At 47.5% G+C, this 18,055-nt stretch overlaps 1 protein-coding gene across 1 annotated transcript in view; it reads left to right on the top strand.

Moving 5' to 3' along the window:
- CSMD2 (CUB and Sushi multiple domains 2) overlaps positions 1–18,055 on the top strand; it is a 234,388-nt gene that overhangs the window by 167,671 nt on the left and 48,662 nt on the right. The window contains exons 27-36 of the mRNA XM_059488507.1: positions 452–643; positions 4,206–4,344; positions 5,225–5,412; positions 7,422–7,616; positions 8,364–8,480; positions 9,872–9,985; positions 10,128–10,223; positions 13,021–13,224; positions 14,611–14,735; positions 17,773–17,869. Of these exons, the coding sequence (XP_059344490.1) occupies positions 452–643; positions 4,206–4,344; positions 5,225–5,412; positions 7,422–7,616; positions 8,364–8,480; positions 9,872–9,985; positions 10,128–10,223; positions 13,021–13,224; positions 14,611–14,735; positions 17,773–17,869 (1,467 nt within the window). The remainder of the gene's footprint in view (positions 1–451; positions 644–4,205; positions 4,345–5,224; positions 5,413–7,421; positions 7,617–8,363; positions 8,481–9,871; positions 9,986–10,127; positions 10,224–13,020; positions 13,225–14,610; positions 14,736–17,772; positions 17,870–18,055) is intronic.

Genomic DNA, 18,055 nt, shown 5'->3' with positions numbered 1-18,055 from the left:
TTTCTGAAAGGTCAGGCTTGATGCTTCACAGATCTTGAGGCTAAATTTCTCTGGCACTCAGGGGAAAGCGTGAAGTGCTGGTGGCTGAGTTGATTTTGCAGCATGTGCCTTGGCACAGAACTCTCCAAAAGCACCGTGGAGGATCAGTGGGTGTCTGGCCTGATGGAGTAAACAGCCATGTGCACAATTCTACATCAAAGCTGCTCCCTGGGTGCTGCTCTTGAACTTGCTGGTCCCCAGAGCCTTTCCCAGCTGGAGTGGCAGATGCTCAGTGCAAAGGGAAAAGCACTTTTTGTGTGTGGGGGAACTTTGTGGGATGCTGAGGGAGGAGGGATGGGGAAACAAGGCACGGCCTGGATGTCTGGGTAAGGACAGAGCCTGAGGGCAGGCAGTGCTGCAGGCCTGGTGTTAATAAACATTAATATTCAGGAGTGCTTTTAATTCCCTGCAGTGTCCACAGCCACGTCCTGCAACGACCCAGGAATCCCCCAGAACGGGAGCCGGAGCGGGGACAGCAGGGAGGCCGGGGACTCCATCACCTTCCAGTGCAACCCTGGCTACAGCCTGCAAGGGGAGGCCCAGATCACCTGTGTGCAGATCCAGAACAGGTTCTTCTGGCAGCCAGACCCTCCCACCTGCACAGGTACGGGCACAGAGCCGTGGTCTGGGCACAGGGACACAGATCTGAGCCCGTGGACACACAGTCCTGTCCTGGCATGGGGACACAGATCCATGGTCTGGGCACAGGGATACAGATCTGTGACCTGGGCACAGGGACACAGGGCCCTGTCCTGGCACAGGGACACTGATCTGTGACCTGGGCACAGGGACACAGGGCCCTGTCCTGAATCCATGGACACAGGGTCCTGTCCTGGCACAGGGACACTGATCTGTGACCTGGGCACACAGACACAGATCTGTGACCTGAATCCATGGACACAAGATCCATGTCCTGAATCCATGCACACAGGGCCATGTTCTGGGCACAGGGACACAGATCTGTGACCTGGGCACAGGGACACAGGGCCCAGTCCTAAATCTATGGACACAGGGCCGTGCCCTGGCACATGGACACATATCCATGACCTGAATCCATGGACAGATCCCTGTCCTGAATCCATGGATACAGATCCATGATATGGGCCCAGGGACACAGATCCATGTCCTGAACCCAGGGACACAGATCCATTATCTGAGCACATGGACACAGGTCTGTCATCTGAATCCATGGACATAGATCCATGATCTGAGCCCAGGGATGCAGATCCATGTCCTGGGCACATGGACACAGATCCCTGTGCTAAATCTGTGGACACAAATCCATGTTTTAAATCCATGGACACAGATCCCTGTCTTGAGCCCATGGATATAGATCCATGTTTTAAACCCATGGACACAGATCTGTGACCTGAATCCATGGACACAGATCCACGTCCTGGGCACATGGACACAGATCCATGTTTTAAACCCATGGACACAGATCTGTGACCTGAATCCATGGACACAGATCCCTGTTCTGAGCCCATGGACACAAATCCATGTCCTGAACCCATGTACACAGTTCCATGTTCTAAACCCATGGACACAGATCCCTGTCCTGAATCCACGGACACAGATCCGTGTCCTGAATTCATGGACACAGATCCACGTCCTGAACCCATGGACACAGATTCACATCCTGAACCCTGTTATAAAATTTCACTCCACACATCTTAAAAAATTAGGAAATATTTTTAAAAAATTATCCTTCAGGTCTCCAGAGCTGTGATTAAAAAAGCTGATTTTCTAGCACTTCAAATTGTACTTCAAATTATACTTCAGTTGTTTATAGGGTTTTTTTTTTACCAGCCAATTTTAATATGAAGTGACAAAGGATTTGGAGGAATAATCAGTGAAATATCAGTAACTGGGGGAGAGGCAGCTTGGTTGGAGCTAAACTGGGAAAACTCAGTGTTAAATTTAGAGCTGATTGGGGGTATTTAGCATTTCAGATGCATTTCCCCCTCTTTGTGGCACCACTGTGAAACAATCCAGGCTGGGAGAGCCCCAGGAGGTTTGGGCCATTTGAAGTTTGCATCCCTCCCAGTCCCAGGCAGCACTGGCTGGGTCCAGCTCCTGCTTCAAATCTTTTGGAGACTCTGGGTGGGATTTTCAAAGGAATCCGAGGGTGTTGAACACTTGTCTCCCTCAGGCTTTTCAAAAATGAGTCCTTAGATTTCAGTTTCTGCAGAGTTTTCCCCTGACGTTACAGTATGGGAGGGGAAGGCACCCTTGGGGTTAAAATTGGAGTGAGTGGGCACAGAAGAGATGCTGGTGGGTCCTTCCAAAGCATTTTTTGGGGGGACTTTCAGCCAAATTTTCCATATCTGTGCTGTGGTTTCCAGAAGGATAACATTTCTCCATTTTTAGACTTGAAAAAGCTCTCTAATCCATACTATGGCATTTCTAGACCAGCCCCACTGGGTTTTACCTGATCTTTTTCTCTATATTTTTCTATATCAAAGCCCACAGGACAATACCATGTGCTCATTCCTTCAAGGAAAATGTTTCCAAGATTTATCCCATCATTTTTGTCCCATCCCAGCTCATTTCCCACTCTGTAGCTGCTGTCAGCACAGGTTGTGCTCTCCTTGCTCTCATCCCATCCCAAACATGGGAGGCTTGGTGGTCCTTCCAAAGCATTTTCTGGGGGGACTTTCAGCCAAATTTTCCATATCTGTGCTGTGCTTTCCAGAAGGATAACATTTCTCCATTTTTGGACTTGAAAAAGCTCTCTAATCTCTCCTATGGCATTTCTAGACCAGCCCCATTGGGTTTTACCTGATCTTTTTCTTGATATTTTTCTTTATCAAAGCCCACAGGACAATCCTATGTGCTCATTCCTTTATGGAAAATGTTTCCAAGATTTATCCCATCATTTTTGTCCCATCCCAGTTCATTTCCCACTCTTTATCTGCTCTCAGACCCCCTTCCTTTCACCCCAAATACGTGAGAGCCGATCTGAGAAACCTCAGAGCCCTCACAAAGAGCCTGCATAATAAAAAACTGACAGGAAAAATATCAGTCATGTTTTGCCACGGTGAGAAACACCGAGCAGACACTTTGAGCCTTTAAAAAGCAATAATTGATTTTTCAATCAGCTTGGCATTTAATGTGCTGGGAAGTGGAGTAAACACGACGGAGCCATTTAGGCCCAGACGTGTTTTCACCTCATTACGGGCGAGCAGGCCTTGACAGGGACTTCCATAAATGCAGCAGAAAAGTGGAATTTCTTCCTCTCTCCCCCTCTTGGCACTTCACTTATGGGTTTTGGGAAGGTCCTGGTGGCATCCAGAGATCTTTGTGGTGTTTGGCAGAGCCACCACAACCTCATGTCCTACATGAACCTCAGGGTCACGTCCCACCAAAATACCCCACAAGGATTCTGTGCTATCTCAATCCCCCCTGTCTGTCACATCTCCTTTTTTTATTCCATTCCTGCTTTCCGTTTGATGCTTTGGAAGTCTGTGTGCTCCAAATTGTGAAAAACGCCAATCACTTGTTTTTAAAATTTTAAAAGCTTAATAGTAATAAAATGGTTATAAAAAATAGTACTACAATTAGAATTCATTAATATTAATTCTATTCTATATAATAATTAGTAATATTAATTAATAATAATTTGGACAAATTGAATTAGGACAATATGAGACAATAAAGACAAAGAGTTACCAATGTCCAGGTACCTTTTCTGGGCAGCATGAGCCTGAAAAAGGACACAGTTAACAAACGATTAACCCTTAAAAAATAACCTGTTGTATATTCATACACCTCATCCATGATGCATAAATTCCATTCAAACACAGGATTCTGTCTGGTCAGTGCCAACTTTTTCCTCTGAATCTTAACAGCGCCTTTGAGGTGGGAAGAATTTCATTTCTTCTGATAATGGACCAATAAATTCTTTTTCTCTGAAAGATTTAGGTGTCCTGTCGCTGCTATCTCGCTGCGAGTCCTTTCTTTAAAAAAGTATCCTGCATAGCATAGTTTCTATTTTAACATTTTTTATAACCTAAAACTATATTTATAAACACACTACTTAAGAGAATTAATCCAGCATTACTTCCTACCACAACACATATAATATTCATTTGAATATTTGCAAAAAGCCAATCATAAAATACGCATTTTTCACAAAAGGCTCACCCTTGGTGGTTTTCCTGCAGCTCCGTGTGGCGGGATCCTGACGGGCCCGGCTGGGGTGATCCTGTCCCCACAGTACCCAGAGCCATATCCCCCAGGGAAGGAGTGTGACTGGAAGCTGACAGTGTCCCCTGACTATGTCATTGCCCTGGTGTTCAGCGTGTGAGTACACAAGGGTTTGGTGCCGTGGCCTTGGGGAGGGGACGCGTGGTTTGGTGCCATGGCCACAGAGAGGGGAGGGAGGATCTGGGTGTGGATGTCTGAACTCTGCAAAGGAACCAACCCAAAGCTGATGGAGCTGTCCCATGCCCTTGGATAATCTGTTCCCAGCCTTTTTTTTGGAGGGGGGATCCTCATATTCCAGCTGCAGCTCTTCTTTGACAGACATAATATTGTCACAGTCATATTTTCTGGAAAAATCCCTTCTCCCAGGATTCTTCTTCTGGGAAGCTGAGAAGCCTCAGAGAAAAAGGAAAACAATATTATCTCATTTCTTCTCCTGTGTTTTGCTCACATGTAGAATATGTTTGGAGATTGTTTACCCACAGCTGATTGTTTCATTGGATTCTGCTGTGAGTTGTTTTCACTTTTTTGGCCAACTGGGGCCAAGCTGTGTCAGGACCCTGGAAAGAGTCACAAGTCTTCATTATTATCTCTTTAGCCTTTTATATTCTTTAGTGTAGTTTACTTTGCATTCTTTAATATAATACAGTATCATAAAATAATAAATCAGCCTTATGAGAACATGTAGTCAGATTCATCATTCCTTCCACCCCACAAATACAACAGAACATGATGTGGCACAGCCCAGGAATCCCTGCAGCAGCTGCAGCTCTGAGACCAACCCCATCCCAACCCCTTGACTCCATCCCTACTCCTGGATCCCTCACTCATGGGATGGAGGCCGGAATTTCCTCTGCCTGGCAGGATTTTGGAGCAGGAGCAGCCAATCCCTGCCCTGAGCTTCCACATCCCAGAACATCAACCCCGCGTTCTCCAGGGACATCTCCTGACCCCAAGCTCTCCTCCTTTGCTTTTGCAGCTTCAGCCTGGAGCCTGGCTACGATTTCCTGCACATCTATGACGGGCCTGACTCCCTGAGCCCCCTGATTGGGAGTTTTTATGGCTCCCAGCTGCCAGAGAGGATCGAGAGCAGCAGCAACAGCCTTTTCCTGGCGTTCCGGAGCGATGCCTCCGTCAGCAACGCCGGCTTCGTCATCGAGTACACAGGTGAGGGCTGGGGGCTCAGCAGCTACCTGGGGCTTTCCCTCTGCTTATTCCCACATTATTCCACTTGTTGGAACAACTGGAGAGGCTCTAGGTGGTGTGGAAAAGTCCTGCCAGGGGGAGCTCTGGTGTTTTGGCACCGCTGAAGCAGAGGGTGGAGAAGGGGAGGGAGGGAGTCCTTCTTGCCAAAAGCGGTGGGAAGAGAGAGGGAGGTGAAGAGGAATGAAAAAGGAAAATAGAAAAAGTGGTGCTCAAAAGTGTCCAAAATCTGTGCATAAAGACTCCACCAGCAGCTACCTGGGGCTCTGCTTATTCCCAGATTATTCCACCTCTTTGGAACAAGTGGAGAGGCTCTAGATGTTGTAGAAAACTCCTGCCAGGGGGAATTCTGGTCTTTTGGCACCCCCAAAGCAGAGGGTGGAGAAAAGAAGGAGGAGAGTTCCTCTTGCCCAAAGCAGTGGTGAAGAGAGAGAGGTGAAGAGGAATGAAACAGGAAAAGAGGAAAAGTGGTGCTCAAAGTGTCCCAAATTTGTGCATGAAGACCCCACAGAGCCAGGAGAACCCAGGATTTCAGGATTTAAAGGCTGAGGATACAAATGTGTGATGAGCAATGGGGGTTGACCAGTCTGTGGCTTCCAAAACAGGGAATTGGTGCTCTGAGGAAAAAGAAAATCCCATCTTTTTGTGCCCCATTCATTTGGATCACCTGCTGCAGCTGCTGTGGACAGGAAATCGTGGGATCACCTGATTTTTCATGCAGAGAAGCAAAAGAAAAACCTGTGGGCTTTACAGTTTCCTGTTCCTTCTTTCCACACCTTCCCCAAAATCTGAGAGCCCCTGATTTAATGCTTAAGCACACTTGAATTGTTCCCAGAGCCACTGCTCTCAGAAAAGCCCTTGTCTTTAATGAGCAATTTCCAAATGACAAAAGAGCAGGATTAATCAAAGCCTCTAATTATATTGCAGGCAGGGAAAAAAAAAATTAAAGAAAAGAAAAACCCCAAAAAAAGAGCTGTTAGAAGAAGGAAAAAAATATCTTAAGTCCTGACAGCTCTGTAGTGTTCTCTGGAGTTTTTATGTGGAAATGGGATTTTAAACTCTGCAGGAAGAGAATTTTGCACTCTGTACCTGCCAGGAGGGTGGAGCAAGGTGGGGTTTGGCCTCTGCTCCCAGGGAACAGGGACAGGGTGAGAGGGAACAGCCTCAAGTTGTGCCAGGGGAGGCTCAGGTTGGACATGAGCAGGAATTTCTGCATGGAAAAGGTTCCAGGCCTTGGAAAGGGTGGAATCCCCACCCCTGGAGGTGTCCAGGAATAAATGAAAGGATCCCACACTGGTTTGGGTTGGAAAGGACCTTAAAACCCATCCATAGGCAGGGACACCTTCCACCATCCCAGATTGCTCCAGTTCCATCCAGCCTGGCCTTGGACCCTTCCAGGGATGGGAAATCCAGGATTTCTCTGTGCCAGATGGAGATTTCTCCCCATCTCAAATATGATTTGTCCTTGTAGCACTCCTTGTGGCTGGTGACAGGGTGGGGACGGGTCACAGCTTGAGCTCGATGGTCCTGAAGGGATTTTCCAGCCTCAGCAATCCTGGGATTGTGTGAAATCAGAGTTTTGATTTGGCTTATGGTCCTTCAAGACCCCACTGAACCCAGGGGAACCCAGGATTTCAGGATTTAAAGGCTGAGGATACAAATGTGTGATGGGCAGAGAGGGTTCCTCAGTCTGTGGCTCCCAAAAAAGAGAGTTTGGATTTTGGGTGCCAAGGTGGGAACTGGAGCCTCCCTTCTCCCAGAATCCAAACCAAATCCCAAATCCACACCCTGCAAATGGTGCCAGTCCTTGTCAAAATCCCACACATTCCCAAGTGAAAAAAATCCTAAAAAAAAATCCCATTGCACTGATCAAAGCAGCAGAGGAGCTGCGCCCGAGGAATAAAAATCCTGGGAAATTTATTTTTTAACATTTTTTTTATACTTTTTAAAAAATTTTATCTCTTTCCCTGCAGAGAACCCCCGGGAGTCCTGCTTTGACCCAGGCTCCATCAAGAATGGCACCAGGGTGGGCACGGACCTGAAGCTGGGCTCCACCATCACCTTCTACTGTGATGGGGGCTACGACATCGAGGGGGGCCCCACCCTCACCTGTGTGATGGGAGGGGATGGGAAACCCACCTGGAACAAGCCACGCCCCACCTGTACAGGTAAATCCCACAGGGAGGGGCTGGGGGCAGGATCTGCCCAGAGCTGGACCCCTCAGTGCATCCCCCGTGGAAAACTGGGGCTTAATTCACAGGGGTTTTCTCAGTTTTTCCCTAATTTTTTTAGGGGTTTTACCAGGAATTAGTTTTCATCGTTTTTCAGGGGTTTAACAGCTCTTTTTTTAAAGAAAGAACTGATTTTTGGGAATTTTTTTGAGGTTTTTTTTGGAGACAGGAAGCTGGACGTGGCTGATTCAGTGCCTGGCACAGGGCAGGAGTCAGGAATCCACTTAAACCCTGGCTAAACCTGATCCTTGCTAATCCAAACCCTCAATCCTGGGTGTTCCTGAGCAGGGGCAGAGCTCAGTGACAAAACAAGGGGTTTTTCCTTAGGGTTTCTCTGTGATTTTTTTATTTTCTTTTCTGACTTTATGGTTTGCAGTCAGACTTGAGCTGAGAAGGGCATCAAGAGGCAGCTGGTGGGGGGAAGGAGTGAAATCCCTAATTTGGGAAGGCTCTGGCAGGGAATACTGAGGAAAGGTGGCAAAAGGAGCTCATGCCCAGCTGTGAGGTGGGGAACAGAGCAAATCCCACATTAATCAGAGGTTTGATAATTCCAGCACAAACTCAGAGTGGGAAAAACCTGATTTTTCCAATGAGAACGTTCAGGGAGCAGCACCTGGAGCAGGGGATGGTGGCTGGGGACATTTCCAGGCTCCAGGGGTGCTCCATGATCCTTTTCCCTTGCAGCTCCCTGTGGAGGGCAGTACACAGGCTCAGATGGAGTCGTCCTGTCCCCAAATTATCCCCAAAACTACACCAGTGGCCAGGTGTGCCTGTACTCCATCGTCGTGCCCAAGGACTATGGTACCATGCTTGGAATTTTCATGGGATTCTCTTCTTATTTGCTGGGTTTTTAATGATAATTTTTCTAAGTTCATCCAGAACTGGAGATAAGGAAGATGGGAGAGTAGCAGGAGGTGCTGTTGGGTGCTCTTTGTGCTGGAGTCAGAGAAAATTCTGGATTTGTCCAATTTTGTCCATTGCAGCTAGTCAATAATTATTGTTCCTCAGTGGAATTTTGAACCTCGTGTTGCCTAGGCAGGGAAAGGAGATGAGTCACAGAAAATTCCCAGAGGGCTGGGAATCAGTGGGAAAATGTTGAGTTAATGAACCCAGGGGGGCCTGGTGCTGCCTCTGGAATTTGGGGATAAATAAAAGGCTCCCATTTTTCCAAAGGCAGCTGAAACACAGGACAGAGGTAGTGCTGGGAAAATAGATCCCAGTTTGGAATGGTGGGGTCCTGGGGGTCCGGGCCAGGGGTTGGACTGGATGGTCCTTGGGGTCTGGTTCAGCTCTGGGGACTCTCTGAGTCCATGAAAGTGCCTTGGCCCCACAGGCTGGGTGTGGAGGGTGGTGTAGGGACAGCAGTGGAGTGGCAGTGGGGTCATCAGTGGGGTGATAGTGGGGACAGCAATGGGATGGCAGTAGGATGGTGGCAGGGGGATGGGAGTGGGATGACACCAGTGGGGTCATCAGTGGGGACAGCACTGGGATGGAATGGGGATGACATTGGGGATGATGGTGTGATGACCCTGGGGACAGCAATGTGGTGACACTGGGGACAGCAGTGGGATGGCAGTGTGATGACACTGGGGACAGCAATATGGGGACAGCAGTGTGGTGGCACTGGGGACATCAGAGTGGTGCCGCTGGGGACAGCAATATGGGGACACCAGTGGGATGGCAGTGTGATGACACTGGGGACAGCAGTGGGACAGTAGTTTGGTGACATAGGGGACAGCAGCATGGTGATGCTGGAGACAGCAGTGGGATGGCAGTATGGTGGCACTGGGGACAGCAATATGGGGACAGCATTGCGGTGGCACTGGAGACAGCAACGTGGTGACACTGGGGACAGCAGTGTGGTGGCACTGGGCTCAGCAGCGTGGTGACACTGGGGACAGCAGTGGGGTGGCATTGGGACAGCAGTGTGATGACATTGGGCACGGCAGTATGGTGGCACTGGGGATAGCAGTGTGATGGCAGCGTGGTGGCACTGGGCTCAGCAGCGTGGTGACACTGGGGACAGCAGTGGGGTGGCAGTGGAACAGCAGTGTGATGACATTGGGGACAGCAGTGTGGTTATACTGGGGACAGCAGTGGGATGGCAGTGTGGTGACACTGGGGACAGCAGCGTGGTGGCACTGGGGCAGCAGTGGCCGGTGCCAGCCCTGTCCCTGTCCCTGTCCCCACAGTGCTCTTCGGGCAGTTTGCCTTTTTCCAGACGGCGCTCAATGACGTGGTGGAGGTGCACGATGGCCCCACGGAGCACTCACGGCTGCTCAGCTCCCTCTCAGGCTCTCACTCAGGTAGGGAGCTGCCCCCTGTCCCCTCTCCCTGTCCCTGTCACTGCTGGGGACAGCAGCTTTGGCACAGCTGTCACCCAACACCCGCTCCCTGTGGCTCATTCCTTCACCTCTGTCTCTCCTGTTTTCCCTCCTCCCCATCCAGGGGAATCTTTGCCATTGGCCACCACCAACCAGATCCTCATCAAATTCAGCTCCAGGGGTCAATCCACAGCCAAAGGCTTTCATTTTGTCTACCAAGGTGAGTTCAGGTGTGTTCTGGAAGTGTCCTTGGGTCATTCCCAGGGGTGTCCTGAGTGTCCTGAGCTGCTTTTGGTGTCTGGGGGTTCTGAGCAGGGAAAATCACAGGGAATTAGGATTCCTTTGGGAGCAGAGCTCTGGCAGGGCTGCTCTGGGCGCTTTGTATTCTGCCCTTTCATTCCCACTCAACCTGAACCCTGCACATCCCAGGATTACCATCACCCCCATCCCAGCGTGCCCGGAGTCACACAGGGAATTTGGGGATTTATCCCCCAGCAATTCTCCCCAGTGGCATTTTTAGCACTTTCGCTGGGTGTAAGCAGCTGAAATCCCGTCTGGCAGCTCGGAAATCCTCCCTGTGTGCGTGTCACAGGCTCGGGGCTGTCACACTGCTGCCCCTTGATCCTTTCAGTAACAGCTTTGTGCTGCACTGGGCGAGAACAGCTCGGGGATTTTATGGGAGTAAATAAGAAATGATGCACGGAACAGTGGGAAAGCAGAAGGGATTTCTCACCCACGTGCTCCCTGGAGTTATCTGTGGGAACATCCAGGCTTTTTGCTGCAAAGAGGGGACAGACACTGGCACGACCTGAGCCTTCTGCAGGGGTGAAGCAAAGCATGGCTTGGATTTTGGAGTAGTTAGAGATCTGTTCTCTTGAATTCCTGCCTAATGAGTGTGAAACAGCCGTGGTTGTGATTGTAATCTTCAAAGAGCTCAGCAGAACAAAGGTTTTAATGAAAGCAGGGAAGGTTTCCTCCTCCCTCCTGCAAGAGCTGCATGGGAAGCAAGGGGAAAAGGGCGATCCTGATTTGGATCTGCCTGGCCAGACTCTAATTAGCTAAACACTCATAAATTTAAAGCAACTCAGAGGAAAATATTAATTGAATTCTTCCTTGGCAATAGACCTGGGTTTTTTTGATGAGTTTTTCTCCTCACTTATCTGCCAGACTCATTCCTGTTTTTGACTGTAATTCCCAGTATTTGACAGAAATATCAACAATTTCAGCACCATCACAACTTAAATCCCCCTTTTCTCTCTTTTCCAAAGATGATTTTTTTCCCAATTACTGTTCCTTCATGACCATGAGGCCCAGGGAGCTGAGGAACCCAAAGGGTCCTGCATTAGGTGACAAAACAATGTTTTGGAAAGCCACTGCCAAATCCTTTGGTTCCCCTGGGTAAAAACAACCTTTTGGTGTGGGGAAAGTTCTCTGGAAGGAGGCACTGGGGGGATTCTGGATGTTCCAGCTGCTTTTATTTCAAGTATAGAATCATTAAATCATTAAAGTTGAAAAAAACCTCCAAGATCTTCAAGTCCAACCTTCATCCAGGTGCCCCCATGCCCACCCAGCTGTGTCACCAAGTGCCACCTCCACTTGTTCTGGCATGGAGCCACTTGAACTCAGATCACCTGAACTGGTAGAACTGGGAATGAAATGTTCTTTTTTTCTCTTCTCCGTGGTCATGCTTGGATTCAGCTCACTTCTGGGGTTTAGGTGCTTTGGGATTTAGGAATGATCAGTCAATGGTCATGCTTGGATTAAGCCAATCTTTAGGATTTAGATGCTTAGGGGTTTAGGAGTAATCACTCAATGGTCATGCCTGGATTAAGCCAATCTTTAGGATTTAGGTATAATCAGTCAATGCTCATGATTGGATTCGACCGATTTTTGGGATTTAGATACAATCACTCAATGGTCATGCTTGGATTAAGCCAATCTTTGGGATTTAAATAAAATCAAGCTGTGGTTATGCTTGGATTCATCCTCTCTTTGTGATTTAGATACTTTGGGGTTTTAGATAACATCAGTCAGTGGCCAAGTTTGGATTCAGCCCTTCCTTGGGGTTTAGGTACAATTGGTCAATGGTCAAGTTTGGATTCAGCCCCGATACTTTAAGGTTTTAGATACAATCAGTCAATGGCCAAGTTTGGATTTAGCTCTTCCTTGGGATTTAGATACTTTGGGGTTTAAGTGCAATCAGTCAATGGTCATGTTTGGATTCAACCCTGATACTTCAGGTTTTTAGATACAATCAGTCAATGGTCAAGTTTGCATTCAACCCCTCGTTGGGGTTTAGATACAGTCAATGGCCAAGTTTGAATTCAGCCCTTCCTCTGGGATTTAGATACTTTGGGGTTTATGTACAATCAGCCAATGATCATGTTTGGATTCAGCCCAAATACTTTAGATTTTTAGGAACAGTCAATGGCCAAGTTTAGATTCAGCCCCTCCTTGGGATTTAGATAAATCAGTCAATGGTCAAGTTTGGATTCAGCCACTCTTTGGGGTTTAGATAAATCAGTCAATGGCCAAGTTTGGATTCAGCCCCTCCTTGGAGTTTAAATACTTTGAGATTTAGGTACAATCAGTCAGTGGCCAAGTTTGAATTCAGCCCTTCCTTTGGATTTGGATACTTTGGGGTTTAGGTACAATCAGCCAATGGTCATGTTTGGATTCAACCCCCTTGGGATTTAAGTACAATCAGCCAATGGTCATGTTTGGATTCAGCCCCTCTTTGGGGTTTAGATAAATCAGCCAGTGGCCAAGTTTGGATTCAGCCACCCTTTGGGATTTAAACACTTTGGGGTTTAGGTACAATCATTCAATAATCATGTTTGGATTCACCCTTGACGCTTCAGGCTTTAGGTACAACCACTCAACAGTCAAGTCTGCACCCGGCACCTCTCCGCATTCAGACACTCAGTAATTCCAGTGTAAAACAGACAAATCTTCTCTCCACCATCTCCGTGCCAGCACTAACTGTGTTTTGTGTGTGTGCCTCCCCCGTGTGCCAGCCGTGCCCCGCACCAGCGCCACGCAGTGCAGCTCGGTGCCGGAGCCGCGGCACGGCCGGCGCCTGGGCAGCGACTTCGCCGTGGGCGCGCTGGTGCGCTTCGAGTGCAGCCCCGGCTACAGCCTCAGGGGCTCCCCTGCCATCCAGTGCCTGGCCATGCCCGGGGCCCTGGCCCAGTGGAACGCCTCCGTCCCCACCTGCGTGGGTAGGTGCCACCTTGGTTTTCTAAAGTTTTTCTGAGTTTTCTGGTGTTTGCGTTCTTGTCGCGCGTTTTATGTAAATAATTATTGTTCTGCGTTCTTTTATGGAGGAGGAGAAATTTTATGGGCTGTTGGTTTGTCCAGTGTCGTTGGAGAGGTGGCACTGCCACCCTCCAATCCACTTTTGGAAATCTATAAATGTTAGAAATTAAAAGCACTCTTTTTACCTTGAAAAGAGCAGCATGTCCGTGGCGTTTTATTTCAAGAGGAGAAATGTGATGGGCTGTTGGTTTGTCCAGTGTCATCGGAGAGGTGGCACTGTCACCCTCCAATCCACTGTCACTTTTGGAAATTTATAAATGTTAGAGTCAGAAATTAAAAGCTCTCTTTTTACCTTGAAAAGAGTTTTTTAAAGTTTTTCTGAGCTTTCTGATGTTTGCGTTCTTGTCGCGCGCTTTATGTAAATGACTTATTGTTCTGCATTCTTTTATGGAGGAGGGGAAATTTGATGGGCTGTTGGTTTGTCCAGTGTCATTGGAGAAGTGGCACTGTCACCCTCCAATCCACTTTTGGAAATCTATAAATGTTAAAGTCAGAAATTAAAAGCTCTCTTTTTACCTTGAAAAGAGCAGCGTGTCCACATCGTTTTATTTCCTGTAGCAACAGGTAGGTGGCACTGAGGAAGGTGGGAGCAGGGTGGGTGGCACCGGGAATGTTGTTGGGAGTGGTGCCAGTCTCTAGGTTGTCCTGAAAGGGGACAGGGGTTGGATGTTGGTGGCATTTGTGGGTCTCTTCCAGTCTGTTCTGTGGGGAAAATCAACAGCAAAACAAAGCACTAATGAATTGAAATATAAATGAATGAAATGTTAAAAACTTCTTTAGAACCTCTTGTGGTTCTGTCCAGAAAGGTTGTGGCTGCCCCATCCCTGGAAGTGTCCAAGGCCAGGCTGGACAGGGATTGGAACAACCTGGGATAGTGGAAGAGGTCTGGGTGAAGGGATTTGGGGATCTTTAAGGTCCCTTCCCACCCAAACTGTTCCATGGTTGTCTGATAAAATACAAAGCCCAGCCTGGCTCTAAATAAGAACAGTTTAACCCCAAATTCCAGAGAATTGACATTTTTGATCCAATACTCTTGTGAGATCTGGGACAGCATCTCAAATAAATCAGATCTGGCTGAAAGCTGCCTTCAAATCCTCTGAAGGAGAGGATGAAGATCATCCTCGTGTGCTCCCCACACCCAAGGAATGTGCCAAAAGTTGCATGAAAAAGTTACTGGAAAGAGGATTATTCCAACAAATCTCATCCTTAAATCACAACCAGCTCTCGATTTCTTGTCATTTTAATGATGTTTTTAGCAAAACCAATTCCTTGTGCTTTCCTCCTGGCAGTGCCCTGCGGGGGGAACCTGACGGAGAGGAAAGGAACCATCCTGTCCCCAGGCTTCCCTGAGCCCTACCTGAACAGCCTCAACTGCGTGTGGAAGATCACAGTGCCCGAGGGAGCAGGGATCCAGGTACAGCCAGGACAGACAGCAGGACACTCGGGGTGTGCTGCTCTCACGTGATGGGAAATTGCTGCTCCTCCTAGGACAGGGATGGGTTGATGTGGAATTCTCTGGAATCAGGGATTTATTTATTTATAGCCAGGATTAGGCAGGGACTCACTGGTGATGTTTATTGTGATGGTGTTCACAGGGGACTTAGGATGAGGGAAGAGATGAGGATCTGACTCCATGTTTCAGAAGGCTTGCTTTATTATTTCATGATATATATTCTATTCTATTAACTATACTAAAAGAATAGAACGATTTCATCAGAAGGTTAGCTAAGAATAGAAAAAGAAGGAATGATGACAAAAGCTTCTGTCTTGGACAGACAGTCTGAGCCAGTTCACTGTGATTGGCCATTAATTAGAAACAACCACATGAGACCAATCCCAGATGCACCTGTTGCATTCCACAGCAGCAGATAACCATTGTTTACATTTTGTTCCTGAGGCCTCTCAGCTTCTCAGGAGGAAAAATCCTAAGGAAAGGATTTTTCAGAAAATATCACGGCTGCAGCTTGTGACCAGGCAAGGAGCTGTGCCAGGGGAGGGGCAGGTTGGATTTAGGGAAAGGTTCTTCTTCCCCCAGAGGGTGTTTGGGCACTGCCATGGTCCCCAGGGGATGGGCACAGCCCTGAGGATGCCAGAGCTCCAGGAGCATTGTCAGGGAGGCACAGGGTGGGATTTAGGAAGAGCAGGACCGTGGTCCCTCAGTGTGACCCTTACTCTGGCACAAAAGAGGGAGAATTTGGGTTAAATTTTAGTTTTTTATTATGATTTTCCAATGAGACTGTGGATGCTCCAGCCCTGGAAGTGCCCAAGGCCTGGTTGAGCAGGGCTTCCAACCTGTTCCACTTTTGGATAGTGGGAGATGTTCCTGCCCACAGCAGAGATTTAGGAATGAGATGAGCTTTAAAATCCATCCCAAACCCTTAAAATTCTTTGGGTCCCCCACCAGTGCTGAGGTCTGCACTTCCACATGTCACCAGGATCTGCTGTCATCTGGTCACGACCCATCAGCTTCCCTGGGTCTTCCAGGAAGGCAAAAAAAGCCCTTGGAGAAAGATTTTGGCTTTTCAGGACCTGAAACAGCTGCAGGGAGGGGTCTCAGTGCAGCCCCCAGGGAGGGAATGACCACAGAGCTGGAGCTGGATCCATCCTGGCTCCACTTCCTTTGCGTTCTCCATTATTAGATCTTAATTCCAGCATCGCTTTACCCCCTTTTTTTGCACAACAATTAAAGGTTAAACAACTGTAAATCAGGGAAGGAGGTGAAATTGAAGCTTTCTTGGTAGCAGCACTCAGGAGCAGGATTTTTATGTAATCAGGGTAGAAGCTGGCACTTCTGCCATGAATTATTCATTCCCGGAGCAAACCTTCCTGAGTGAATTAATTTATACACGTGGCAGTAAATAGATGCAGATCCCTTGTGAATCCACATGTCAGACTAGAATTAGGACCTTAAAAATGTTTATTCCGTTAAGCTGGAGGAGGGGGGGAGAGAGGAGAATAAATAATTTAGGCGGTGTAAGAGCAAACAAAACGCTCATTCTCACTCCGCTTCCAATAATGTAAATCACGATAGGGGTGTAATGAGGCAGGAAAAAAGGGAAAAAAGGGTCAGTGATGGCTCCGTGGGGGTCACTGAGATTCCTGCTGGGTGAACTCCACTCACTTTCTGTTAAAAAAAATATTTGGGAGGAACTTTACAGCCAGTTTTATTACCCGGAGTAAATCAAGGAGAAAATGGGTTTCAATGGCTGGAGTGGGGGCCTTGATTTAGGTTTTATTATTTATGATTTTATTTTATTTTGGTTTTATTATTTATTTTATTTTCAAACGGGGGGTTTTGATTTGATGTGCAGCAAAGCAGGGGTAAGTGGGGAATTGGGGTGGATGAGGAAATCAGGGAATAAGATTTGGGGAGAAAGGGAGAAGGTTCACATGTGTGTAGTCAAAGTTTGAGGGCAGTGAAATCTCCTCAATGCTCATTTTTCCCAATTTTCCAGCACTCTCCTTGTTTGGAGCCAAGCTGTACAACTCATTTATGCTCCTGATTTAAGATTCCTCTTGGATTTGGTTGTTTGGTTTTTTTTTTGCCTGCCAGTTTAATTTGAGATACCCAATGTTGGAAAATCTCATCCAGACCTTCCAGCTTAAATCTGAATTTTCCCCAAAACAGGTGGTTTTTACCCAGGTTTTCTGCCTCACTCTCATCCCATTCACCAAACTTGGGTTTTTAATGGGACACTGTAAGCTTTGAACCATCAGCATTTAGGATTTAGGCAAAATCCCTGTTAATGGTAAACAAAGCTGAGCAATTCCTTGGAGATCCTCACTCAAGCACGAGCTGCTTTTCGGTATAAATGCAGATTTTTCAGCTCTGCCTTTCTGTATAAATGCAGATTTCTCAGCTCTGCTTTTCTGTATAAATGCAGATTTCTCAGCTCTCCTGATGTTTCTCATCCAAGGATTTCTGTTGTTGTTCCAACTAATGGAGCCAAGTGACTTCCTAAGGCCTCCAAACCTTGTGGGGCATGGCAGGGAAAGGTGAAATCTGAAAATGCACTCGAGTGGTCCCACTAAAAGCTGAGGAACAAGGCTGGAACTTGATTGGATTTTTAAAATCCTGTTGTTTAATGTGAGGTGGTTTTTGGGTTTATTTTATCTCATGGTTGCTGCTGGTTGCTCTCATTTGAAAGGGCTCAAAGTCTTCAGGGATTTCTTCAAACAGGGGGGAAAAAGCTGGGATTTTCAGCAGCTGTAAATGAGCTGGGCAGTTCCAGGAGCTCTGGAGCAGCAGCAGAAAATAACATTTCTATTTGGAAGTTTGGGGGAAAATAGCTGGAAAATCCCAGTGGGAACGGTCAAAGGCAGAGTTCTCCAAATTTTGCCAGTGTTGAACCCCCAGAGTGTGTAAACTCAATTAGTCACCCTTTAATTGCTGTTAATTTGATTTATTTCTATTATTTCCATTTTTTTCTTTGTTTTGTTTCTCTCTGCAGATCCAGGTGATCAGTTTTGTCACAGAGCAGAACTGGGATTCCCTGGAAGTGTTTGATGGAGGAGACAACACAGCCACCATGCTGGGGAGCTTCTCTGGTACGTGGCCCTCGAGCCCATCAGTTCCTGCCTCATCTCATTCACCTCACAAAATTAAACTTTAAAAAAGCATCAAAAGCCAGGAATGGATTTCAAGGGAATCATGTGCTCTGTTGGGTTGGGAATTTCAGCTCCATCTGCCTGTGGGAAGGGTTGAGAGGGAGCCTTAAACACGAAACCAGTGGG

The sequence above is a fragment of the Ammospiza nelsoni genome, chromosome 25 (genome assembly GCF_027579445.1).
Source record: "Ammospiza nelsoni isolate bAmmNel1 chromosome 25, bAmmNel1.pri, whole genome shotgun sequence".
Taxonomy (NCBI): Eukaryota; Metazoa; Chordata; class Aves; order Passeriformes; family Passerellidae; genus Ammospiza; species Ammospiza nelsoni.
The sequence above is the reverse complement of the archived record's forward strand: the minus strand, read 5'-3'. Positions and strand labels throughout refer to the sequence as shown.